The sequence below is a fragment of the Lentinula edodes genome (genome assembly GCF_021015755.1).
Source record: "Lentinula edodes strain Le(Bin) 0899 ss11 chromosome Unknown C8R40scaffold_34, whole genome shotgun sequence".
Classification (NCBI taxonomy): domain Eukaryota; kingdom Fungi; phylum Basidiomycota; class Agaricomycetes; order Agaricales; family Omphalotaceae; genus Lentinula; species Lentinula edodes.
The window spans coordinates 1-25,417 of record NW_025764340.1 but is presented as its reverse complement, the minus strand read 5'-3'; the positions used below and the strand labels follow the sequence as shown (position 1 = coordinate 25,417).

The window sequence follows — 25,417 nt, the reverse complement described above, 5'->3', positions numbered from 1 at the left end:
GTTGAACAAGAGTATCGTATCAAAGTGGCGTTCGAGTAAGGATCTCAAGCTACTATATGCGGAATTTAGAAAACATGCTTCCCGTCGCCCAAAATCCTGTTATCTTTGAGTTCTCCATGCATTTGTGGCATAAAAATATGTAGCGCTGTGTGTTGTGCCTCGATGAGATCTACTCTACGATCGCCTCAGACTTGTTAAGTTCCCGATCATCCTGGCTCTCTCCCTCCTCGACTCTCCCACTTCGCTGAAGCCTTCTGGAGCTTTTTCCCTGTGTCTTAAATCTCTCCTCGCTTACCAAAATTATACCATCTAAACAATTTGTTTCCCTACCTTTCATTCATTCTTGTTGCTACTATGAGCCATTTCGATATCTGTTCAAACTGGTAGTCATAGGCCCAGCCCGGTGGCTCCCAGCGGTCGGTGTATAAAGGAAGGGGCCGATTCGAAACTTTGACCTAAACAACACCCAAGGTTGACGAGCAGGCTTGGTATGTCGATTCGCTTGCGTCTCTGCTTTAGTTTTCTGAGTTTCACGTTGATTCTACAGTCAATCAAAGTCATTTCGCGTTCAGAACAGATTTCCTGGTCAACTCCATATACTTTGGTGGTATGATAATAGCTATGCTATAGACTGTGCTCTCCTTGAATATTCCATTAGGATCCATCTTGCTTAGTGTCCTCTCAAAAATTTCTTCGACGTCATCATGTTACCTTTTTCACGTCCAATTTATCCTGTTCTTTTCCTTGTTGTTCTCCTTGCGGGAGCTATAGCTTTCCCATTGGTTCCAAGGACAGGACGATCGAGACAACCGCGTACGTTCTATGATTCTATTCGTACGTCCTTTCACCGTAATTAATATAGTGCGTTACATCCAGGGATACCTGTAGTCCGTTTCGGTTTCGTACGCTATTACCATAGCCCTGTGACCAATCAATGGACCATATTGCACACCCAAGAAGGACGATATGCTCCCTTTGAGCTGCAGCCATGGAGTATGCAACATGTAGAAAACGAACGCTGGTACTTGAACGTCCATGGCCAAGGGTTCACCACTGAAAAACAAGGTGATCAATGGGCGCGTACTTTACGCACCTTCGAGGTCACCGATGGAATTACGTTGTTCGAAGTAGGTGTGGAAGCGGCGAACTACGACACTGTAATCCACCAATTGATGCTTATGGTAGACACCATCGATGTTAATCAACCGCCAGTGCTCTTTATCAAAGACCTGACCGTTCTATACGGGCATCATTTGAACTCTACTGATATGTTCGATGCGTACTGGCCGTATATGGAGAGGATGATTGTTAAGAGGGGCACTGGGTCACTGAGTGTCCTACCTTACCAGGATCCAGAGGTGCAGATATACGAGGAACTTTTACAAAATCAAACTAGTAGGTTTCATGTGATACCTTGATGCTAAAGTCCCCATGGCAGCAAATACCCCAAGTAGATATGGATGATTTTGTGTTGTGTACTTGAACGTGAACGTGACTTGAGGTTTCGGATAAAGGAAAATACACAAGGAATACACAGAGGGAATATGGAAACACATAACGCGCATTCACAGTGACACTGAGAAGACAGCCCAAAATTAAGGAGGAGTTGATAATCAACAGAGTCAGAATACAAGAATACAAGACAGAAGAGGACCCCTGGCTTGTTGATTGATCGGTGTTGATTTTTCCGGTCCCTACTCGCTCCAGTACATACATTGTTGGTCGGAGCGATTCTGTTCGAAGGATACACTCACGTCGGGGCAGGCAGTACGATCGCAAACGCGCTTAATACAGCGAAATATGTCACCGAAGTTTGATTTCATTTCGGGTGATGATTTAAACGATTCAAAGGAGATCCTGGGAGCTGGATTTCATTTTGACAGAGCGCGAGAAACACCAGCGACGAATATAGCTATGAACAAGATATCAGCCACATTTAGCTTAAGCGACAAATAACCTGGAGTTGACGCTTTGAAGAGAAGCCTAGCAAAACCATGGAACAAAGAACCACCGCAAAGATAACAGCAAGCACTGGTACGTGGTTCCTAGCACTGGATTGTAGCAGATTTTCAGTGTCGGAGCGAGACTTTGGTACAGCCTCGAGAGGGAGTGAGGAGGAATAGAAAGTGCCATAGGAATCGAAGGTCGGTTGAATAACATTTGTCCGTGAGTCTGTAACCTATGTATTCCCGAGAATGTTGATGAGGAAGAGACCGGGTCAACGGAAAAAGATATAGAGAATCGCGTGAATCCTGTTAAATTGTTCATGTTGACGAAGGTTAGAGACGCGTTCGAGAGACCGGGTGAACGGAAGATTTGGGGAGCAGCACTGCCTTTGGCGCCAAATATGGGTTTTCAGCGGCAGTTCTAAACACGCATCAAAACAAATCAGAGAAATCAAACGGCCATCGCCTTCCAGCATCGCCCAACTATCTTCAGCCAGTGTAATTTGGCAGCGACTTGGAATATACTTTCTTTACATCAAGCATTCGCCAGTGCTCTCTCTGTGCTCGTTCACTTTCACTTCATCGTCTCGCGCCGGTTATAATCCCCAGGGAAGGATCCAACTAACGTATAAGCCTTAAAGCTTAAGGAAGGACAAATTACCTCCATATCCACAATGTCACTTCAGCCACAACCATCGCACACTTCCCTTTCCTCAGTGACCTCTCTATCCAGATATGCCTCAGCAAAATCTCCCTCTATCGATCCGTACAACGGTAATCCCTCACGAGATTTTTGTAATTCGTTCTGGGGCGGGGACGGAGATGCCGGCGTTAATGTGCTCTTTGCCAGGATGCGCGGAGGAGTGAGGACAATAGAGGGATTGAAAGGATTTTGGAAGGAGAGAGCTGCGATTGAGGAGGACTACGCAAAGAGGATGGGCGAGTTGGCGGGGGTTGATCTTGGGAGAGACGAAATTGGGTGGGTTACGTCGCTTATCTAGGTCTATTACCGTTGAATAACCCGGTATGCAGTGAACTTCGCAACTCGCTTACAACTCTCCAACTCGAAACCACCAAGCTTGCACAGACACACCTCCAACTCGCTAATCAAATTCGCAGTGAGATGGAAGACCCCGCTGCGGCGATGCTTAATAAACTCTCCGACCATAAACGGCTCGTAATGAGTGCAGTGGAGAAGAGACATAAAGCAAAACTACAAGCAGAGGTTTACGTCGCCAAAGCGAGAGAGAAGTATTACGGGGATTGTGTGAGAATCGGGGTCTGTCGACAACAATTACAGCAACTTCAAGAAAATCCAAACTCTGGTGACCTAGATAAGGTTCGCTCAAAACTCAAGCGTTTAGAACAGACCGTAGCTGCGAACGAGAAGGATTACGCGGCGTTTACAAAGTCTTTAGCTGACTCGCTTCCTGCTTGGGAATCAGAATGGCGGAGCTTTTGTGATGGATGTCAGGATTTAGAGGAGGAACGGTTAGATTTTATGAAGGATAACCTATGGGCGTACGCGAATTCCGTTTCGACGGTCTGTGTAGCGGACGATGAGGTGAGCCCAACTTATTTATTCAGTGTTCTTCGCGCTAAATGTCTTACATAGTCTTGTGAAGCCATTCGTACAGTTCTCGACCAATTTGAAACAGACCGCGATATCCTCGCGTTTGTACAGGAATACGGTACAGGAAGCTCAATACCTAACCCGCCAGAATTCGTACCATTCCCCGCGTCGACTATGGATCCATCCTCTAATCCTACTTCCTCACAACTCTCTACGACGATATCTACCCACCCAGCCACGTTCAGCCGAAAATCACGAAAAAGCGGTGTTCCTCCAGCAGCACCCCCATATGTGGCTGCTCAGACTGGCTCTTCTGCCAACCCTTCCTCTCATCCAGCGTCTCACTCAAGTCCTTCCGCATCTTCTATAACTACGGCTCCAACGACAGCACCTCCTGTACCTCCACCTAATGTACCTCCACCATCTATACCTGCTCCAACCATGCCTACCAGTTCAATTCAACAGCGGGGAGGAGGAGCAACACCATCAAGTACATCATCACCCGCCCGAGTTTCGCCGGGTTCTCAACAACCGGCTACGACAAATATGAATAATGCTGTCTCGTCCCCACCAAGGAACACTTCGGCATCTCCACAGCAACAGAGAGATCAACGCGATCAACGCGAGCCTAATCATCAGCAGAGGGACCAGCGAAACGGATATAGTAATCTTAATCCCAACGGACACGGCAACGCAGCTCGTGAACGCGGTGATCAACAGTCTGATTCTCTCTCATCCCGACAACAACAAACGATTCAACCGACAGCGTCGACCCCGGCTACTCTCGAACAACGTCGACTGACGCTCCCGCCACAGCCTACCGATAACGAAGTCGCAGCGCCGATCCCGCCGGTGCCAACGATGGGTACAGGCGGAAGTACAGGAGGAGGGGCCGGAGGAGAGAGGAATAAGATTTTGTTTTATGGTGAGTTTCGTGGTCTATTTCTATCTAACGTCTGTCCTTCCCTCTCCTCCCTTCTTTATCTTCCTTTGCATTCTCTCATCTCCTTCAATTCTTTTCACTCCCAACGCGTTTCGTTATCAAATTCCATGGCGATCCGAATGAAATCATCCTTGCTATTTCTTTCCATTTCTGTTCAATCATTATTATTCATTCATTCCTTTTATATTTGTTTGAGTTATGCTGACTTGTACGTGTTCTTGTCCTACCCAGTGGAAGCAATGTACGACTACACCGCGACAATTCCTGAAGAATTCAATTTCCAAGCCGGCGACATCATCGCCGTTACGGATATTCCTGACGACGGGTGGTGGAGCGGGGAACTGCTTGATGAGGAGAGGAGAGAGGAGGGAAGGTGTGTGTTTCCGAGTAATTTTGTTAGGTTGTTTTAGGGGTTATTATCTGTGTCCATCCATTTTTGTTGCCTATTTATATATTCTGATACATCATTCTTATCGCTTTCTGTTCCCTCGCAAACTCTTGACCTTATGTCCTAATTACCTGTGCAGTCTCTGTGTTGTGCTCTCTTTCAAATCTTTTGAATTTATCTACCTCGATATTGAGTTTTGTGTGAATGAGGTGCAAATTTACTGGTGATTCCCTTGGGCAGTAGACAAAGACCGCCGGGCGAGAAAAACTACTCGCAGCCTACTTGCACGGCGGATGACAATATACGTTATTTTCTGTGTGAATACAACGGGCGTCGGGAGATCCACCTAATGGGACGGTGGAAAGGAAGAATTACCGCGTGGGCGCTTATGTAACTACTTTCTACGCCTTCGATGAGCTCCAGTTGTCTTTTACGTTCTTTAACTTACACCTTTTCCCACTCAAATACCAAATACAAGGCATTGAACCAGGCGACGAACCGTTGATAACATCGGAACTATCAAAAGCTTAGGCATCGATAGCGACTAGTCCACGGACACGAATGAGAAGTTGGATGGAGGATATTTTCTTTCAGTGTGTTCATTCTGGTTCGCCATGGTCTTGTCTTACCTTTGTCTTGTTCACTTTCTCCTTGAACCATTCAGCCCCAGCACTCAGCAGTACAATCTCTCATGACCGTACGCAGGCTTCAGGTTCAGATGAATCTCTTTTATATCTCAAACTGTCTTAACTGTGACCGCCTTCATCACTTTCAGAGCTACTCTACATCTTCGGTCCCAAATGCACCGAAGAAGATTCGCTCGGTACAGTCCAGATTATTCTGGCCTACCTGAGCTTGCTTGGATGCGAATTCAATATCACCTTTGAAGAGGAATTTCACATCAAGTTCGTCTATTTCCCCTCAGTATCTCTTCATCATACTTACTTGCTGCTTTTTTCATTCTAGCGTTATCACCACCACTGCCACCATCACAACTACCACCGTTATAACCATCTGAGGTGTTCAAGTTGGAAGAAGCAATCATGTGTCATACTTGAGTATTTGTAACTATATCTCTGAGCAAAAGTATAATCATTGTTGTTGATCAAGCGTGTGCAATGGAACTTATTTGTATCCAAGTCGAACTAGCGAGCAACATTTGAATGGCAACTGTGAGTGAAGACAACAGATAATTTGAAGGATTTGTACAGAAGTAGAGGTGAATTTTCTTTTGATTGTAGCTCAGGTTATACTAGATGGATTTTCCTAATGATACACCACCATTCGTTCGCGCAATATACATCAGCCGATGCCAATACTCGTCTCACAAATCAAATTCCTGATTTGCGAAGAAACTGCCAAGGGTTTAGCGTGGAGAACTACAAAAAATGTTGCAGTGAAGGAGTCCGCTTTCGTTATCAAGGAAAATTCAATTTAATCTCAACTCGATGATGCGGAGCTGTTTATACACTTCTTTCAACCCGACAAGCTAAAAATGAGATGATTCCCTCCTCTCTTTCTGTTGATCCTCCATACTACCCCCTTTTCATCCTGGATGCTTCAGCCTAAACACCACCCTGAGTCCCAGGTATTATTCTCTTAGGATACCCGGAATTTCGGAAAGCTGATTTCGAGTCAGGACGGGAACAGGTACAGCAATATGGTCACAGGCGCCTCATACGCTAAACTAGCCATATATAATCAACCATGTGAACCTATGTGAACGCCGCATAATTATGGATTACTATCTGAATTCCTAAGGGTATGATAAGCAATGCATTCCAAGATTGGTCCGAAATAAGATCGAGCGTTTTATTTTATATAAGGCAACTAACTGGTCTTGAAACTCTCAAAAAATTCCCCGTGAGTTTGTTGATAGATCATGTTAACAGATGAACAATTCCGTAGTCCCTCTGTCGTTGGAAGCACACATCTTCCTTTCTCTCACCACGCTCGACCGCCCCCCCGCTCTCGTACGACCCCACCTCAGCTTCCGCAGAAACTTGCTGCCTGGCGGCGAGACTTTCTGTTGCCCACCATTCGATCTCAGCTCCATCCTTACAAGATACAGTCTGAGACACTACGAGACCAAGATTATTCCAGGATCAGAGAGGAGTTCAATGAAAGGCGTCAAGACATAGAACGAATCATCGGTACCCTGGTCGACTGTAATATCAAGAGGGAGACAGAGAAATTCATACATTATCCGGGTTTTCCCAAAAATTGGATTCCTCCTGACGAAATTGATGTGGCTTTTGGTGAGCACGATATAATTGGTTTTAATGAAAAATATCAGAACAAGATGCTTGCTTAGACCCGCCTCAGTGGTGTTATGATAGCAACAACTTGTATGAGAATAAAAATGGTAAGCCTACAACTGAACACAAATCTGTTGAACAAGTACAGAAGTACACAAAACAGACTCAGATCAAGTTCATGAAAATAATAACAATACACTCAGTCGGGATCAAATGGATGCATTGGTCAGTGTCTTGTGCATCCAGGATAGATACTCAAGAATTTTCGAGCATGTCATTTGACTGCCAACAGGTAGCGCACTTGGATAAACAAGAAGCGCAACTCAAGGAACAACAAGTACAACTTCAAGCTGAAAAGGAGCTTATTGATACCAGGTACAATAAGCTGCTCCAAAAGAAAGCTGAAGTCGAAGACCTGGAAAGGAAAGTAGAGATGTTACATGATATCCAGCGCGAAGAAAGAATTCTTCTGGATATGAGGAAAAAGGAACTCGAGGCTCAAAAGGATGCGCAGTGGGAAAATGGAAAAGATATCAGGCGCAAGGAGCTCACAGTTCTGGAGCATGAAAAAGAGCTTCAGATCAAAGAGCAAAAGATGATATTCCAGGACACTGCTCTGCAACAGAAGCTCTCGAGACTCCAACAAAGAGAGGAAGCAGTTTGGGAAAGGGAGGGTAGGGTAAAGACAAGAGAAGAGGATGTGAAGCTCAAATATTGTGCAGTTAAGGAGTACCAAGGAGAGCTTGATCACACAGAAAAGGAGAGGCAGAAGCAGGCAGAGAAAATCCTGAGGCAAGCAGAGAGGAAGATGAAACAAGTAGAGGAGGACTCGAAGCTGGTGGAAGAGGAGTCGAATCTGGTAGAAGAGCAGGTTAAGCTAGTAGAAGAGCAGTCTAGAGAAGTGGAAGAGAAGTCAAAGAAAATGGAGGAGAAGATGAAGGAAGCAGAGGAGAAGATGAAACACGCGGAGGCAAGGTCAAAAGAGGTTGATTTGAAGCTCGAAATGTGTTCAGAGTCACTTTCAAAGCACAGTGCAATGCTCACCGGGAAGGAAAACTATCTACAGGGGCAGGAAAAGGGTCTTGCTCAGGAGAAAACACATTTGGAGGAACAGAAACGTATTTTCGAAAAGGAGAAAGCCAATTTTCATCAGGAACAGAAACAACTACAAATCTCCCAGGCGACATTAATGACCTGGAGAAAGGAAACTGCTGCCAGGAGTTTTGCTATTCACATCAAAGAGCAAAATTTTATCAGAAAGGATGAAGCATGGAATAAAAGGGACATTGAACTCAAAATTGGGCAGAAGGAATTGCAAAAACAACTAGATAATATTTTGGAAAAGAACAGGTGGTTGGATGAAGAGCTAAAGAAGATCCATGACTTGCAGGGCCAGCTGCAGATTGATAAAGAGAAGATTGGTTTGTTGGAGTCACAAGTACAAGCAAAGGAAAAGGAGGTCAGGGACTCAGAATCAATACTTCAGACAGTCAAGAAAAATATTGCAAGTGGTTTGGAAAAATTGGGCACCTTTGATGGTTCAAGAGTAACTGCAGTGGTGTGTATACTTTGCACCAGAGCTTCTACAAACTAACAGCTCTGTATAGAATGAGATAAACACGACATCAGCAAAGTAAGAGAATTATGCTCCAAATCCAAATGAAGTTGGTCAAAACTGATAACCATTTACCAGTTCCAACAGATTCATGGAACAATCAAGTAATTTCTCCCTCAATGCGGAGTCAATCGTCATGGTGGGGCAGTTAAAGGATTTGTACTCGAATCTGGTGCATGATTTGAATCAGAAAACCGGGCATAGCAGATCTTGAGCTGTGTATTTCTTCGGTAGGTACTATAATGTGTCCACCTATCGAAGTTTCATCTATTTTACAGTTTTATCATTTATGCAATGGAAATATTTGAATGTACTTTGTGTTTATTATCATCTCCAAGACTGCAATGGCGCGAATTTGAACTAAGATATTGTTTAAGAAAATCCCGATCGCAGCAAAGGGGTTGATGGAGAGATTTCGCAAGAGGGGTCGGTTCTGCTCGTAGTAGATCACGTATGAATCACTTCAATATGTTTGTACTACATATGTTACAGAAATGCAATGTACCCAGTTATCATTTCCACAGGTTTTCGCCACTCCTTTTAATGGAGTCAGGTCGCTCACTAGTCATCTCGAAGTTCAGAGTAAATGACAGAATCTGGAAGCTCGGCAATGCGAGTCAAGTCCTCGTCGGTCTTCTCCATGTAATGTGCTTGCAATATGCTCACACTCTGCAATACGCTAACGAGCCCAGCATCTGCTATAGATGACCGCGAGAGTATCATAGATATGAGCTCGGATGGATAAGCTGTGTCTCTTCGACATTCCAGTTCAAGGTTCACAATCCTTGGCAATAGGACGAAGTTGACGTTCGATTGCGTGGATGTCATGGCTTTAAACAGAGGATTCATATCGAACAGAATTCCGTTTAGTCGAAGCGAGGTGATTGTAGGGAAGAGAGCTAGCGCTGATGTCAAGTCATCCGGGTCGTTGTGCATCCGCCCCATTTCGAGCGTTAGTGACTTTAGGTTTGGGGTGGGCGAGTTGCCCTGGAGTGCAGTCATATCTGTAGCAAGGTCCAGGAGCTCAATGCGTTGCACATCGAGAGTCATCTCTTCCAAGAGAGGTACTGCAAGGATATGTAGAATGCTAACACCCGGGAATTCATCGTCATACGAGGGGTGGAAGATGAAACTGAGAGATTTGAGCATGGGTAGAAATACATTATCAGTTGGTGAGTTAAAAACCGGGCTGCATGCAGGATTTATTTCGAGGCTCACGAGGGAGCTGCACCGGTGCAAGAAATTTGCATACACAGAAGTATCGAAATGTGAATAATTTCGAGTCCTGATCTGCAAATTTATCAACTGGCCTGCAGGCAGCAGGAATGTGCGTAATTGAGATCTGAAGTAAGGTTCCACAATTTCGAGGTGACGCAAGTTGTTGGCGGATGAGAAGGAATTCACCCGTAAATTCTCGTCGAGAGACCTCGTCATCTGCATGGAGATTCGTTCTACACCACGGAATGAAGTTGGTCCAAGCACGAAAACGGGGGTGAAGAAGATAGGATCCCCGATTAATTTGATTGATCGAATCCGGTCCAGTAGGTAGTGGCGATGGTCAAGAATTTGGTCTAGCAAATAGTGTACCTCTTGTACAAGAGACTTGTACTCTGAATACGTTTCCATCTCCTCCTCGGTACTCCAGTTGGAGTTATCTGTGGGAAAGTCCAGATATAACCCTAAAGGAAGTACTCCACTTCGGGAGAGCCATTCATTGACCCACTTTCCCCCTGCATTAAAAAGGTTCATATGCTCAGGTATCGAGAGACACAAGTTCGACCATATCCTCGGAGTATCGTGAGCAACCTGTCTCCAAACGACGCAAACCTGAGACAAAGAAGTGGTTGTGCGGACAACATCGAATTGAGGGTAGAATCTGCCATGATTTGGATAGCAGACAAGTTCGAAGATCTCGGAGAGGATTTCAATAGGAAGACGGTGGGCCGGGGGAAGGATGTCGCTGACGAGAGCAAGTAAGGCAACTTCGTCCTCATTATGCGTCAGCTTCTCAATCTGCGAATCGAGGCTTTCGATTTCCCCTTCTGCTAGGATGAATTTTTCAACTGGTGAAAATCGTAAAGGCTCTTCAGTACGAGATTGAGATAGATAGAGCTCCATGAGCAGATGAAAGCTCGATGGGTCTTGAAGAATTTATAGGTATCGTGAGCTTAAGGAATGTTGAATGTATTATCAGTATATCCGCCATGAAAACAAATCGAGAAGGCGAATCATTGTGAGCACCAGTAATCTGGCACCACGAACAATTACCAGTGAACGAGGTAGTGCAAATTACAAAGGCGCAAAAATGTTTCCCTTACCTGGAAATTTATGCACCGAGTGTAGGATGACCCGACGATGACGAGGAGATGTTATGGATAATAATTACACCGAATTTTCACACGACGATGTTATCTTTCTTTCCCACCCGGCACATATTACGGCAAAATTCACTTTTGGACCTTCTCTCACTCTCTATGTATACTCCATCCCAGTGCCTTTTCCTCTTTGTGATCATACAACGCCAATTCCATGAATACTCAGCCACGCCGAAGGTATCTCCATCAAGGACCGCTAATACCATGTAACGAAACGGTATACGAAGTAGAGAGGACATGTCGGTTTCGAGCCACAACTTTTTTTACTAGCTCTCTGTGTGCACATTAAGAAGGCCCTCTAGCCTGTCAGCTTGACCAAGCTAGAGCCTTTGAAGGATTTCTCCGCTCGGGTGCTCAAATGAGCGTCGTGGACATGGTCGAGAACGGTCTTCACCTCGTCCGCCGCTGACTCATCCAAATATTTCTCCCTCTCCCTTCAAATTCCAGCCACTTATTCCGCCGCCGACATACTTATCCGAGCTCCTCTCCTCCTCAGACTCCAACCAATGCTCCCAAGCTCTGTCATGATTCACCGTCAGCAGTTGGAAATGTTTATCGTGTCAGCATACGCAAGTGCGTGGTACCTGTCTTTGTTCTTCCTTTGCTTACTTATTGTCCACTGCAGACGCTCAGAGGTCACTGAAACGTTGTGAAGCCGTGCAACGGTGAATAGTCAAAAATAATGGCCCATTACGTTCCGTTAGCTTCCTTTACTTCCACCTTCCCTTTACTTCCCATCACCCTTCTCTCCTCCCAATGCCTCCTTCTGATTCTGTTCTAGCTCGCACATTATTTTCCGACATTCTTGTTACAATTATGTCTGCGATAAGATATGTACATTGATCACAAACCATCGCAATCCTGCGTCAACTGCCCCAAGATTCAGTGTAAACAATGGAAACAGGTACTTCCGCAATGCGCGCCCGGTCCTCGTCAGTTTTCTCCAAAAATTTTGCTTGTCGTATACACACCCTCCGCAATCTGGCGACGTCAATGAAACCTGCATCCTGAGGTTGATGTCCATCTACCCGCGATAGCATCATGGATATCAGCTCGGACGGATAGCTTGTTTTCTCTCGATATTCCAGTTCGAGGTTTGAAATCTTCGGCAATAAGACAAAATCGTCATTCAAATTCTTCTTGTATGTCATTGCCTGGAAGAGATGATTCGTATCGAATCCAATGTCAGATAGTCGGAATGAGGTGATTGCAGGGAAGAGAGCTAGCACTAGTGTCAGATCAGCGTTGGCCATGTAACCCATTTCGAGTGTTAATGATTTGAGGTTTGATGTAGGCAAGTTCTTCTGGAGTGCAGTGATACCTGTGACAAACTCCTGGAAGCCAACGTGTCGTAGACTGAAGGTCAGGTCTTCTAAGAGAGGAACTACGAGAAGCCTTAGCAGGCTACTAACACCCTGTAATCCATAGAATGAGGAGAAAAAGGTGAGGCGGAGTGATTTGAGCACAAGTAGAGATATCGGAGCAGGAGGTGACCTGAATTCCAGGCTAGCTGGAGGACTGATCTCAAGGGTCACAAGGGAAATACACCGTCGGAGAAAATCTGTATACACCAATGGCTCAAAATCCGAGCTGTAAATTATCCCCGCAATGTTCAATTTAACCAACTGGTCCGCAGGTAGCATGATCGTTTCCAGTTGAGATTTCGGGTAGAAATCAATAATTTCGACATGACGCAAATTCTTTGCGAGCGAGAAGGTATCCACTGGCCAGTGATTCTCAGCGAAGTTCCTTGTCATCCTGATGGAAATCATTTCCAGACTGCAGAGCGAAAAGGGTTCAAGAACGAATAAGGGGGTGAAGAAACAGGGATACCCGGTCAATTTGAGCAATCGAATTCGCTCCAGGAAGGGAGGACGGCTCAGAACATGGTTAAGCAAGCTGTGTACCTCTTTTATAAGAGGCTCAATTTCCGGGTGTTGTTTTGATACATCTTCCTCGGGCCAATAGGACTCATCATTCTCTGGGAAGTCCAGATAAAACTCTAGAGGAAGTTCCTGGCTTCGAAGGAGCCATTCCACAACCCACTTCCCACCTCCTTTGATAAGGTCCCGATGATAGGGTATCGAGAGAGACAGTCTCGACCATATACTCGGAGTATCGTGAGCAGCCCGTCTCCAAGCGATGCAAACCTGAGAGAGAGATGTGGTCCTACGAACAATACCAAACCCAGCGTGGAATTCGCCCTCATCTGGATAGCAGACAAGTTCAAAGACTTTACTGAGAATCTCATTAGGCATTTGGCGGACAGGGGAAAGGATGTTTTTGACTGAAGCACGTACAGCAAATTGGATGTCCTTGTCGCGCGTCAGCTTCTCGATTTGCGAATCGAGGCTTTCGATTTCCTGTTCCGCTTTGGAGATGTAGCTCTGGAGGATGGTTTTCTCATGTGGTGAAAGCCATACAGGCCCTTCGATGCGTGATTGAGATAGATAACGTGCCATTATTGTGAAAATTCGGTGACTTGATCACACCAGAGAGTAGAGCCCTCGTTTAATCTGGCAGGGTTTATTAAGCAAATTTAATGACTTATATACCCTGTAGGTACCATCTTTAAAAGGGAATTGACTAGCGATGATTCCAGACCAATGACAGCACACTGGTAACAGTATACACCCGGCATACGCGGATGATTGCAAGTAGCGGAACCGAAATTTTGATTTCACGGAAAGTTAGGTAGAAGTTAAGGTAGATAGGTAGATACACAGATAGATAGATAGCACAGCACCACCCGAAGGTGTGGTCCCAAAAACGGAACAGCTAGTCTTGGATATTATTATTCGCCGTGGAAATTAAAACCTGGGCAAAACTATGTAGAACCAGGTTTGAACAGAACATAAGTTTAATTTATGGATCATTCCAGCCACAAATCCACTGCAATACACTCCTCAAGATTATAGTTAGGATGATTTGCCTTTGGCTGAAAAATAAGGTCTAGTCGGTTGACTGGGAATGCCGTTGAGTTTAGGCACATCGCCCAGTCATCTGCATGTCCATTGCCTAGCAAGACTGGGCCATCTGTTGGTGAGTTACCCATTGACTGCTCAGGAGGATACGGATCATCCTGAAAAGAATTGCGTGAAAGTTGTCTCAAGACAAGTACTGAAGTATACTCACGGATGCGCAATATCCAGTATATCCGTTATATCCAACAGGTAGCGTTGACTGAGTCTGGAATATGACACTTTCTCCAGAAATAAGATCCAGGCTGATCATCGGGGCAACTCCGTTAAGGTACGAAGACTCGGGTATTAAGGATCCCCCATTACTTGAACTGAAAGAAAGATCAAGCCAGGTTGTATTACAGGCTTGACATGCCTGCGACATGGAGTATTAGTACATGTTTCTGTGAACAGATACAACGTACTGAGAGAATTGACCAGGTTGTATCTTCTACTGTCAAGACATCTATGATACGCAGAATCGCACCATCCCAACCACTACCCGACGTCGACGGCTCTTTCGGATTCGCGAGAAGAGAAAAATGTGAAGAATTGAGCCAAGTCGGAATTTCCAATATACATTGGTTTGTGTACATTTCTGGAGGAGGGGGGTTGTGGTGATACACGGAAAGTCGATTCGCGTCGCCACACAGATAGTCTCTGTCCGCGTTACAGGTCATCGCGCATTCGGTGTCGGAGACTTGAGCTGCTGTACCTGTGCTGTTGCCACACCCTGCATTTGCATCGGAGATTGACTATCGAAAGTTCCAAGAAGCATGGCCAGAGGACTTACAGCATTCGCCACCGTATTCAGTGCCCATTATGGTATAACCATTGAACGCGCAAGCATCTGCGCAGGTAGCTGGGGTTACACCACCAAAAGTAGACTCTTGTGCACTGAGGGTTCTTTGGCTGGGGCTATCCCTGGAAATGATATCATGTGTATATAAGATAATTTATAAAATATTATGCCTGTCGTTGCCAAACTACGTACTCAAAACAGCCACTGTAGGACCAATAACTGCGGGACAAAGTCGAAGGACTGCTGGGTGTATAGAAATCGCCGTCCCAATATACATCGATACGATTAGGCCCGCCGCAAGTCTGAGTGGGATCGCCGTTACATGGCATGTTGCATTCGCTAGAGTCAGTCCCTTGCCAGCCGTCTTCATGGAATAGCTCGTCGCAATCTGCAGAGGCAGATGAAGCGGGTTTGAGTTTTAGTCTAACTGGAAATCTTCGAAGAAGCCTGAGCACTGTGAGATGAAACTCACAGCATTCACCCCCGTCTTCGACACCTGCATACGTCCAATTGTTTGCAGCGCAGTACTCGATACATACTACTTTCGTCATGGTACTTGAAGGAAGGTCGCTGTTGGTGGTAAGCAGGCGACCAGCCGATGTATTATCGCTGTATGTATGGTAAAGCGAGTCTTAGCAGAACCCACGGGGTAAAATTTGAATGGCAAACAACTCACATGAAACAAGAATAAGGATACCATCCAGTTGGGATATCGGTCTGTCGCACTGAAATGCTGGAACCATATACAACAGCAAAAAACTAGATGATGGAACGATGAGAGCACTGGAGTGGATGTGTACGAACAGTCCGAGCCTACCCAGAATTGCATGAACATTGCAAACAGCAGGCGATGATATACTTGGAGGAGTAAGCTCATTAGATCCTGGTGAACAGACTCGGAGCTCGAGCACCCGACGAGTTTTATACAGGAATTTTCGCTGACCAGGACAGGACCGCCAAGCACTCCCTAGAACTCACTTTACCCCTTGATGCCCCCGAAAGACGCACTGAGAAAGGTAAGGCTTGCTGTCTGGTCTGGTCTATTCAATGGAGCATACCAGGAACTGGACGGCGTTGGAGAGATAGATAGATGCGCCGACATGCCATGCCATGTGAATGCTAGTATGTGATACCAAAACTACTAGTAAACCTTGAGGGGGCATATATGAATCAGACAGGTACTGGTACTTGTCTCTCGAGATGTCCATTGCATGCCAACTTCAAAATTCCAGTTCAATCCGGATGATCATATTATGCACTTGACACGACCGACTGGGCTGGGATTTTGATCCTGGATAGGATAGGATAAGATATCAGTCTAGAGCGCCAAGCTCTTCAAAGTCAACGTGAATGATCAGACGTCGGACAAGGTGAAAGGTACTGACCTTTTGCCTCTCTAAACGCGCCGGACGAAATACCCGAGACGCCTTTGGGCGTCAGGAGATAGGCGGACCTCAGATTCTTTATACACTCTCGGTATCCTAGTACCATCTTGTGGTAGCTTGAAATTGGTTGTTTGAATAAGCAATACTTTGATTAGGCAAAAAAGAAAGAACGAGCTTGTTTGTGCTGAGGTCCGCTCACTAGCCTTACCTACGAAGTCTTCTTGAAATAAATTCTTTACCCTGGTCAATGGGTAGGAAATGATCATGTTATATCCGATATTCAGTAAACATAAACACGTATCCGACAAGAGGATATTCCACAGGCCTTGGATACTTGATGCTAGCCATCAAGAAAACCAAGACCACTCACTCACTGAACCCACACATCAACTAAAATACACTCTTCGACATTATAATCCGCATGGCCCACCTGAGGCTGAGAAACCAAATCCAACCGATCATTCGGGACCGCGGAAGTGTTAGGACACATCGCCCACGCATCGGCGTGGTAATCGCCTTGGAGAACAGGCCCGTCGTCGGTCGGTGAGTAACTGCTGCCTGCTGGATATGGGTTTGCCTGCCAGTGGAAAGATAAATGAAAAAGAAAGCATCGTGATCACAAGCTTAGGGGGAGGGGGGGGTGTAACTCACAGATGTGCAGAAGTTGGGATAATCGATGCTGGTGATGGTTGCCTGGGTTTGGAACCGCACGCTCTCTCCTGCGACGAGGTTGAGGCTGAGCATCGGGGCGGCTCCGTCGCGGTTGGGAGAAGAGGGAATCAAGTACCCAGCTCCCTCCCCGCTGAATGATAAGCCGAGCCAGGTGACGTTGCAGTCTTGGCATGCCTGGTATGTAGGTTAGGTGGGTAGGGAGGTGATATGTATGTAGGTAGTAGGTCAATCCCATAATATTATTATCATAATCTAGAGTTTGGAACAGCAAGTTTCGTACTTACCGAGAGCAGCGAATACGTCGTGTCTCCCTCTACCAAAACATCGATGATATGGAGACTCGAGCCCTCCCATCCACCACTAGCAGTCGGACCCTCTTTAGGGATCGCGAGAACAGTGAAATTGGAGATATCCACCCAGGTTGGGATGTCCAAATCGAGACATTCCCCGGTGTAGGTTTCCTCCGGCGGGGTGTTTTGATACACTGATAAACGATTCGCGTCGCCGCAGAGGTAGTCGCGATCCGCGGTACATGTCATTCCACACTCGGTGTCGGGTACTTGAGATGCGGGACCGGTGCTGTTGCCACACCCTGCAGATATCGAACAGTTGAAGGTCTGAAATGTTGTAAACTAGAGAGAGATGGACGCACAACATTCGCCCCCGAATTCAGTACCCATCACGGTATAACCATAGAACGCGCATGTATCCGCGCAACTCGGTGGACTTACACTACCCGAATAAGGCTGAACCTGTTGACTGAGTGTCCGCTGGCTAGTGTCATCCCTGTGTTTTCCTATAGTAAATACCGCCACACTCGAAAAATAATGATAACGGCGGGAAGGTACATACACAAAGCACCCACTGTACGACCAATAACTCTTGTACAAGGTAGGCGGGCTTGAGGGTATGGTCGAGTCGCCGTCCCAATACACGTCGATGAGGTTTGGACCGCCACATGTTTGAGAAGGATCGCCAGTGCATGGCATGTTACAGTCGGTAGTTGCAGTGACCTGCGAACCGACTTCATGTAGTACTTGATCGCAATCTTCCGAGTCAAAGTAAGATCGAATTGGACGCATAGGGTGTAGAAAAATCTGTTTATGGACATACAACATTCGCTCGCATACTCGACGCCTGCGTAGGCCCAGTTGTTGGAGGAACAATACTCGATACATTGACCCACGGTCATCGTATCGGGTGCAAGTCCACTGTTGACAGTGAGCAGCCGGCCGGCAGAGGTGTTATCGCTGGAAGAATAATGAGGAATGAGGAGGAGGAGGCGGAGGATAGCGATGATATTACTTACATGAAACATGAATTAAACGCCCATCCGCTTGGAATGGATTGTCGAGACATCTTTGGAGAGCTTTTGACTGGAGTAAGCTTTATATTGGATCGATGGTAAGTCCGTGAAATGAAGGTATTAGCAGTTCACGCTCACCCATGATTGAGAAAGGATGAAGAAGATAGTAACAGAACGAGAAATAAGCAGTATCATCCCGGACCATTGCAGTTCTTGGACGTATCCCGAGAGGACTCGTTTATAACGAAATAGTTTGGAGTCCCGATCCATCACCCAGGCGTTTGAAGAATCACTTGACTGTTCTAATCCGTCGAATTTCAGTCGACTAAGTAGCCAGGAACTCATGATAATGGAAGAGTCTTGAATCATCCATCATACGCCGCAGATACACCGCGAATGTCAAACCCAAGGGGATTTACTTGATGGGTCTTTGCGACATTCTGGTGCATATCTCTGATGGATGTAGACTGGATGTAGCAGCTGAGTAGTAAGGAACAATGTAACGGGGTTCCAGGGACGGTTGTATTTCTTGAACAATGGAAAAGTTCAGATATCATGAAAGGTATGTCTGGGCATTAGGATGAATAGAGTCTCGCGGTGCATATGACACCCTTGAAAACCGTTGAATAAGGGAAATGTCGAGAGTCAGTGTCAGATGGAAAGTGGGACGTGATGCATGGTGAACGGTTCAGGTACGATTAGAATTTGAAAGTTTGACGCCTTCTAGATCTTGGGCCATACTAGCATAAGCACTCTCTAGTGTTCGGGTACCAGAACTCATGGATTGGTTGATTTGCGTGTAGATATTCTCCCTTTGGAAAGTGCAAGACGGCGGCTAGACGGAGTCGAAAGAAAGAAAGGAACGGTGATATCACATGACTTTGTACGTGCTTCTATTGGCCGCCTGGCGAAATGGCATCGCGTCTGACTACGATACTCAGAAACTGGTGAAAGGTGTAATCAGGAGATTGCAGGTTCAACCCCTGCGGTGGTCACTAGTCGCGAGTGAACGACTCCACTTCTTTGGGCATAGTTGACTTGTGTTTTCTCTTTTTCCCCCATTTTTGAATCGTTGGCAGTAGCAAGTTACTTGGTAACTATATGTAACACATGTATATCTAGCACAACTAACGCAACTTGTTTAAGACTACTCTGAGCACCGAGTCCTCACGGAAGAAATCAATTGTGGACCTAGATAGCATAGATTATCACATCAGTGAATCCACAGACTCACAACAAAGAAAAGGTGTATCGGTACTCACTACAAGTGAACCCTGCACCACCTTCCCATTCCTATCAATCTTGAACACACACCCCGCGGGTTGACATCTCCCTATCCCCTTCAAACTCACCTCAATCACCCCGTACTGCACAACCCTCCCCCGAGCACCGGCCCCGGCGCCCCCTACATTTTCTTCGAACGAATTTGAAAACGCCAGAACACCCTTACCACCACTACCACTACCACTACGCTCCTCCGCATCCCACCCCGGGACCACCTCCCGCACGGCTTTGCGTACCCGGGTATAGACGTCGCGGGGGATATCCCCCTTCTCGTACGCTGTGGAGATTTTGGGCGACTCGTGGGGGAGGAGGGGGACACCGCTGTGGGTGCCGAGGAAGGTTATGGTGCCGGTGCCGGTGCTCGGGTCTGTGGTGCTGGTGCTTGTGCCTGTGTTGGACGGGATGGTTTGGGTGAGGGATACTGCGCGGGAGATTATACTACCAGGGGGTGGGGTGGATGCCTATATAGGAGGGGATGAAGAAGAGAGAAGGGAAGGGATAGTCAGTTGATATACTATGGAAAGGACATTGAGTAGGGAGTGGAGAGGTTGGACGAACATCGAGAGGTAGATTATACGCAGTGGAAGCAAGACATAAGACGAGGAATATAGTAGTGGTGAATTCGAAACGCATGTTTTCTTTATTCGATTGGGCGATTTGGGGATCTGGTAACGTTAAATTTTCGCTGTGAGTTCCATGAATGAACGTTCAAATGAACGCAATTTCGAAGGTTGACGTTGAGCAGGTAGCGACGAACGCGATAGAATATCATGTTATGATACATACAAATTGTAAAACCTTCGATGTAGAAGTGTTTTTGTTTTCCCTTCTTTTCTTTCTTCTATTTTTTTTTGACCAGCAAGTGGGATAATAGGTGGTAAGGCCTTGAAGTGCCGCGGAGAATGGGAACTGGCCAGCAGTTCGTTTGTCGGGGGATGGAATGGAGATGATGAGTGATTTACTCAGTACTGACAAAGGGATCTCCCTTTTATTTGGGAACGTACATTTTTACGGGACGAAACCAAGCAGCTGTTTCATGTGAACCTGAATCCGTCGGTGAAATTCACGGAAGGACTGGAAAATTAACTAACCCCCCCTCCCCTCCCCTGTGCAAGGACACCCAGCTTTGAATTTGACGCCATTGGGACAAATTGAGACTAGCGAGTTTTTTCCTGTAGGTTCCTGCAGATACAGTTCCTCGAACCAAAGTCTGGGAGTGGTTGAGGGTAGTAGTAATTTTTTGAGAACGAGGACTACAAAGTATGCAACTTGATATATATCAAGTGTATGTAACCAGAGCACTGACTCTGCGGCGGAGGAGGGTGGAGGCCCGTCGGAGTACAAACGAATGAAACGCGTCGCGCAAGGTTGCACATCCGAGTCTATGTATCCGTGTCCGACGAGTGTCCGACGTCGCTGTTGTATAGTCAGGAACCACTGGTGGGTTCCACACACTGGGATGCTCTCCGTCACGGCCGCTCGTTTCATATACGATTGCGATTATTCTCTGGAAGAGATTCATTCAACAGGATTTAGACGTCCTTAGGTCAAGATGACGATCAGTGATTATGAGGAATAACTAATTGGATCATGGGAAATGGGAAATGATTACTTCTACACTCGTATATGTACTCGTTTGTTTATGCCTCGGTCTTGTACTATGTATGTACCTCTGCCTCGGTGGCTCAGCAACAGTCTACCTTCTCAGTTGCAGGTTGAGCGCTTGAGCTCGCTACCGTTGGTCCATCGAGACCGATTGCTCCGGTCTGGGACCACACCTTTGGGTGGCATCGTGTATCTATCTATTATCTATCTATCTACCACCATATCTGTGGAGATTACTTGAACCCCCCTCCGAGTTCTTCTCCTTGCAGTGAAATATGTATCTCTTATTCCATGTATCACAGCTATGTATGATTGTAAGGTGATAAATGATACTCTAATGTACTATTGAAGGCAAAAGCGGTGTACGGTCTACACACTACGCTTGCACAACAAAAAGCTAATCCAATAGACAGTCATTCCGAGCCGGATCCTTCTCAGTCGGAAGGATACTACACAGGTTCGCATTGTTAACCAATAGATACACATTGAGTTACAGAGGGGAGGTTACTCACCTCCATCGAGTCCGCAACTATCTTCCCACTTTTATCAACACTGAACCAACACCCATTAAGACATTGCCCGATCCCAAGTAAGAAAACTCTGAATACATCATCTTCAGGCCCCGAAGCCTTGTAGCGGTTCTTAAAGGCAAGAACTAAATCCCGTTCTTTGTCTTCAGTTGGGACCAGTGATTTAACTGCTTTCCGGAGTCGTTTGTAGACATTTGATGTCTTGATGATCCCATACTGCTTTGCATCCTTGCTCGATGAAAGCACGAATCCGGTTGCAGGCGCGCCGGAAATCGAGGTTCCGTCGTGGGTGCCTACAAAGGTTAGGGTCGCTATGAGCTGTGGTTTGGTATTTGCACGGGCGACTTGGAAATGCGGAGTGGAGTCGGGCTAGAAGAGACATATATATGTGTGATAGATATGAGTGCGGAAGCCCCACGCACCTGATAAGGCATAGCATACACAACTGTGAACACTACACCAACACACAGGACGAGATAAACATGGAAGTTGATGAAGCGCATTTTTTCTTAACCTTGCGAGAAAAAAAAAGTCGGAATTAGATGTTATGAAAGACAGCTTGGTTGTCATACGTAGGTTTCAGATGGAGTGCGCAGTGCAACGGGGAGAATAATGAACGGAGGGATTTTGACCAGAAAACAAGTTGGAATTTTTTTTTTGGACTGACCAGCAGCCTCGATCGAGGGAACGAAGATGGCTGAAAGACCATGTGGATCTTTATATAACCTACTGTTTCAACCCTCAGGGACGGCGTTTAGGGTGATGTCGAAGGATTTGCTGATCATCGGAACTTCCGACGGATTTGCAACGTTCTTCATGCAAACACATGGTTGTGGGCGACGGAGTACCCAAACCGATAGGTAGAATGTTTATATGATTAACGTACCCCGTTGGGGACACACACCTTGCTTGCGTCTGTTCACTGCTACGGTGAGGGAATTTGGTGTGAAACAGCAAGCAGAAAAGCTTAGGGATGATGCATTATGGTGAGCCAGGTGAGGAAATTTGTTGTAAGCTCAGGCTGGTAAAGTGCAGAGGTGGAATTGGAGTCTGCTAGATGAAGGGAAAGTAAAAGGGCTGCATCCAGATCCCTTTTGCCCTATAAGGCGTAGATGTAACCCTGTTCCGCCGTCGGATCGGACAACGACAACTTTAAAAGGAAATTTTGCACGGGCGCTCGAGGTTATGGATGTTCAATGACCATTGCAAGCAAGGTGATAAATTGGTTTTGGTTTTGGTTTTTGTATGGACCCCGGAAGACTCACTATAGATGACTGTGCTCCTGTCGGTAGGCTGGTTCTATACAGGGATGGGCCACTAGCATTTGCAGTGCCACCTGCAGTGGCAGTCACTGCATAGTATCTGCACTCCACTGCAGTGTACCTGCATGCGCCTGCATTACACTCTCGGCATATAAATGCCGGCATTTATATGTATCTTGTCTGATTGTGTCATGCAATTTTGAGTTCATATTTGCCGCATGTTCAACTATTTCAAGATACGCATATGCACATTGAGTTGATATCTTGCTTGGTTTACAAATGAATGTAAGTCATATATGCTTAGTTATGTCACAAGCACTTGGGGTTCAAAACTGCACATAAGAACCAGTAGTAGACATATTCACAATATTCACTTGTGCCTATCATTGTACTCACCCATCTGCAAAACCTAGATGATCATGACAGCAAGGGTACTAGCTGGACATCACTGTCCAGCCAAAAGCACTGAAAGCAATTTCTAGAAACTACTTGAGTGGCAGTCAGTCTCTTAGACAAAAATCCAGGATGTACAGATGTATCAGCATGCTCCTACCTCTTACCTGCATTCACCTGGACTGTAACTGCATGCACTTGCACTGTAACTGCACACACCTGCATTGTGACCTCATGCAACTGCACTGTAACTGCACTGTAACTGCACTGTAACTGCACACACCTGCACCTCACCTGCACTGTGACTGCACACACCTGCACCTCACCTGCATTGTGACTGCACACATCTGCACCTTACCTGCACTGTTACTGCATTCACCTGCATTGTTCTTGGCACTTACTTGCAGTCTCACTGTGGGCAATAGGGCTCTGTACCTTTGCATGGAAATCATTGGAATCATTCTGGGTCATTTGTGAATAGTTAAGATTATGAAGGGAAGGAATTTGCATTGCTGATTTGGGCCAATAGGGCTGGAATATCATAAAAAAGTCATGATGGAAAACATTCTTCCAATCTCATGGTATTGCCAGGTTGAGGTTGAAGAACCTAAATAAGAGACATAGAGCCATGTATAAACACTGGATAAGGACCTACAAAAACAAGTTAAACTGTAGGAGATACTTGATATAATGAATACTTTGATTGGAAAATTCGAGGGGACAGTGTATGTATTGTTATACATTCATTTTTTGCTTTTTGGAGTTCTCCTTGGCCAAATTATCATCATTTATCCACCGCTTTTTGACTTGATTAGGCCGTGCTTTTGGCTGATTGCTGAATGTATTTATTAAGTGTTGTTTCTGGTCATCTATAAAATCTGGGCCATGCTACGTCAAATCAAACAACAATCAGAAAACATGTCTTTATTTGAAATATAATTTACCTACCTGGCACTCAACCTCATCATCTCCTTCACGTTTGTTTGTGCAATGGCTTTCAGGACCATACTCTAGCCAGGGATTCCAGTTTTGCAGATGAGATCCAGCATCAAGACCCCATTGTTGATTTCCTGCAACTCCTGCATCCTCAGAAATATCAAAAACTGATTTTTCGAGTAACTGCAATGCCTCTAGATCCACATCAACTCTTTCATACAACTTGTCCTTCCCATCAACTGTTTTCCCTGTCCAAGCTACAAGTCTATTAAATGCTAGTTCAACTATACTGGCCCCTTCTACTTCATGAATGAATTCTGATTGATGCCGGTGCAAAAGTACCAAGGTGCGAGCATGTGCAATAGGTAGGGCACCGATCCATATATGCTGCTTTTGTGAAGCACCTGGTATCACTGTATAGAACCAGTTATTGATACGAGCACAATCATCTACAGTGAGTCCTCCAGAGTGCTCTATGGCTTTGGTAGCTCTTTTCATGCCAGCTTGCCATTTTTTGGCTGGGCACAAACTATCTATAACACTATCTGGATTATTCATAAGTTGAGTCAGTATTCCTATATTTGGTTGTAAAGCCCTGTCAATCTCAGAACTGAATGGAAGGAACTTTGGATCTTCCCAAGCAGCCTCTGCTTGTTCCTCTGCAATAAATGCTCGTACCCATTTGCCAAGCTGTAAATGGGTCAGCTAACCAATATTATCCATTCATTGACTCTTACCCGAATTCTCCTCCTGGCTGCTCTGTTCTGCCATAACTCATCTTTAATATCTTCAATAGATACCTTGGCAATCTTTCCAGGTTGTTGTGAAGAACCAGGTGCAGGTATATTGTGCCTCCACCATCGGATAGAGCAAAACTTATGGCCTTTCTGAATGAGACGGGCAGGGAAGAAAAATAAACCATCCCGGACCAGAACACCTTTGCCATTGCTGTAGAGAGTTTAGAGAAAATAATCAAAGGATTTGTTCAATGGAACATACAATATACGTCCCGATATTGCCTTGGGAGTATCAGCTGCACTATACAAAATGTTATTATAGATCAATCTGATTGCAAAAATACACATACGGCCGTGTTGATCTTCTCAAATTTTGCATTAACTTCTCTTGTATCCTTTTAAATTGCCATGGGTCATCAACTCCACAAATGGGACATATAAAGTCTT

At 45.6% G+C, this 25,417-nt stretch overlaps 10 protein-coding genes and 1 non-coding gene across 11 annotated transcripts; 5 read left to right on the top strand and 6 right to left on the bottom strand.

Moving 5' to 3' along the window:
• The first annotated feature begins 510 nt into the window (after nucleotides 1-510).
• Nucleotides 511-1,578, top strand: C8R40DRAFT_512389 (uncharacterized protein). Its single transcript, XM_046235294.1, has 3 exons — nucleotides 511-607; nucleotides 659-813; nucleotides 877-1,578. The coding sequence occupies exons 2-3, from the start codon at nucleotides 705-707 to the stop codon at nucleotides 1,416-1,418; spliced, it is 651 nt and encodes a 216-aa protein (XP_046083000.1). The 5' UTR covers nucleotides 511-607; nucleotides 659-704; the 3' UTR covers nucleotides 1,419-1,578.
• Nucleotides 1,579-2,444: 866 nt separating this feature from the next.
• C8R40DRAFT_512092 (uncharacterized protein) lies at nucleotides 2,445-4,165 on the top strand. Its single transcript, XM_046235291.1, has 3 exons — nucleotides 2,445-2,925; nucleotides 2,979-3,510; nucleotides 3,572-4,165. Exons 1-3 carry the CDS (start codon nucleotides 2,621-2,623, stop codon nucleotides 3,887-3,889), a joined length of 1,155 nt encoding a protein of 384 aa, XP_046082999.1. The 5' UTR covers nucleotides 2,445-2,620; the 3' UTR covers nucleotides 3,890-4,165.
• A 1,088-nt stretch (nucleotides 4,166-5,253) lies between these two features.
• On the top strand, nucleotides 5,254-5,959 carry C8R40DRAFT_512068 (uncharacterized protein). Its single transcript, XM_046235290.1, has 3 exons — nucleotides 5,254-5,562; nucleotides 5,626-5,755; nucleotides 5,817-5,959. Exons 1-3 carry the CDS (start codon nucleotides 5,412-5,414, stop codon nucleotides 5,866-5,868), a joined length of 333 nt encoding a protein of 110 aa, XP_046082998.1. The 5' UTR covers nucleotides 5,254-5,411; the 3' UTR covers nucleotides 5,869-5,959.
• A 758-nt stretch (nucleotides 5,960-6,717) lies between these two features.
• C8R40DRAFT_1205252 (uncharacterized protein) lies at nucleotides 6,718-8,937 on the top strand (the record flags this gene model as incomplete). Its single annotated transcript, XM_046233152.1, has 6 exons — nucleotides 6,718-7,108; nucleotides 7,165-7,215; nucleotides 7,272-7,333; nucleotides 7,401-8,666; nucleotides 8,716-8,741; nucleotides 8,811-8,937. Exons 1-6 carry the CDS (start codon nucleotides 6,733-6,735, stop codon nucleotides 8,935-8,937), a joined length of 1,908 nt encoding a protein of 635 aa, XP_046082997.1. The 5' UTR covers nucleotides 6,718-6,732.
• Nucleotides 8,938-8,993: 56 nt separating this feature from the next.
• Nucleotides 8,994-11,320, bottom strand: C8R40DRAFT_512017 (uncharacterized protein). The gene is made up of 2 exons (XM_046235289.1): nucleotides 11,042-11,320; nucleotides 8,994-10,864 (listed from the first exon to the last, which is right to left on the bottom strand). The coding sequence occupies exon 2, from the start codon at nucleotides 10,839-10,841 to the stop codon at nucleotides 9,285-9,287; it is 1,557 nt and encodes a 518-aa protein (XP_046082996.1). The 5' UTR covers nucleotides 10,842-10,864; nucleotides 11,042-11,320; the 3' UTR covers nucleotides 8,994-9,284.
• A 279-nt stretch (nucleotides 11,321-11,599) lies between these two features.
• C8R40DRAFT_1119008 (uncharacterized protein) lies at nucleotides 11,600-13,696 on the bottom strand. Its single transcript, XM_046228712.1, has 2 exons — nucleotides 11,724-13,696; nucleotides 11,600-11,671 (listed from the first exon to the last, which is right to left on the bottom strand). The coding sequence occupies exon 1, from the start codon at nucleotides 13,558-13,560 to the stop codon at nucleotides 11,965-11,967; it is 1,596 nt and encodes a 531-aa protein (XP_046082995.1). The 5' UTR covers nucleotides 13,561-13,696; the 3' UTR covers nucleotides 11,600-11,671; nucleotides 11,724-11,964.
• Nucleotides 13,697-13,970: 274 nt separating this feature from the next.
• On the bottom strand, nucleotides 13,971-18,276 carry C8R40DRAFT_1072010 (WSC domain-containing protein; the record flags this gene model as incomplete). Its single annotated transcript, XM_046226415.1, has 20 exons — nucleotides 13,971-14,180; nucleotides 14,234-14,434; nucleotides 14,484-14,791; nucleotides 14,852-14,982; nucleotides 15,053-15,287; nucleotides 15,333-15,469; nucleotides 15,537-15,593; nucleotides 15,839-15,867; nucleotides 15,919-16,078; nucleotides 16,120-16,151; nucleotides 16,246-16,287; nucleotides 16,314-16,390; nucleotides 16,454-16,485; nucleotides 16,620-16,822; nucleotides 16,897-17,091; nucleotides 17,202-17,509; nucleotides 17,570-17,713; nucleotides 17,783-17,965; nucleotides 18,031-18,167; nucleotides 18,227-18,276. 20 exons carry the CDS (start codon nucleotides 18,274-18,276, stop codon nucleotides 13,971-13,973), a joined length of 2,871 nt encoding a protein of 956 aa, XP_046082994.1.
• Nucleotides 18,277-19,121: 845 nt separating this feature from the next.
• Nucleotides 19,122-19,218, top strand: C8R40DRAFT_t197. The gene has a single exon. It is a non-coding gene; the product is annotated as a tRNA-Arg (tRNA).
• Nucleotides 19,219-19,364: 146 nt separating this feature from the next.
• Nucleotides 19,365-20,369, bottom strand: C8R40DRAFT_511938 (uncharacterized protein). Its single transcript, XM_046235288.1, has 3 exons — nucleotides 20,294-20,369; nucleotides 20,066-20,192; nucleotides 19,365-19,968 (listed from the first exon to the last, which is right to left on the bottom strand). The coding sequence occupies exons 2-3, from the start codon at nucleotides 20,138-20,140 to the stop codon at nucleotides 19,432-19,434; spliced, it is 612 nt and encodes a 203-aa protein (XP_046082993.1). The 5' UTR covers nucleotides 20,141-20,192; nucleotides 20,294-20,369; the 3' UTR covers nucleotides 19,365-19,431.
• A 1,013-nt stretch (nucleotides 20,370-21,382) lies between these two features.
• Nucleotides 21,383-22,593, bottom strand: C8R40DRAFT_1118954 (uncharacterized protein). The gene is made up of 3 exons (XM_046228711.1): nucleotides 22,065-22,593; nucleotides 21,625-22,011; nucleotides 21,383-21,561 (listed from the first exon to the last, which is right to left on the bottom strand). The coding sequence occupies exons 1-3, from the start codon at nucleotides 22,143-22,145 to the stop codon at nucleotides 21,547-21,549; spliced, it is 483 nt and encodes a 160-aa protein (XP_046082992.1). The 5' UTR covers nucleotides 22,146-22,593; the 3' UTR covers nucleotides 21,383-21,546.
• A 1,439-nt stretch (nucleotides 22,594-24,032) lies between these two features.
• Nucleotides 24,033-25,349, bottom strand: C8R40DRAFT_1173984 (uncharacterized protein; the record flags this gene model as incomplete). The annotated part of the gene is made up of 5 exons (XM_046232107.1): nucleotides 24,033-24,185; nucleotides 24,246-24,923; nucleotides 24,971-25,181; nucleotides 25,233-25,271; nucleotides 25,321-25,349. The coding sequence occupies 5 exons, from the start codon at nucleotides 25,347-25,349 to the stop codon at nucleotides 24,033-24,035; spliced, it is 1,110 nt and encodes a 369-aa protein (XP_046082991.1).
• Between the last annotated feature and the right edge of the window lie 68 nt (nucleotides 25,350-25,417).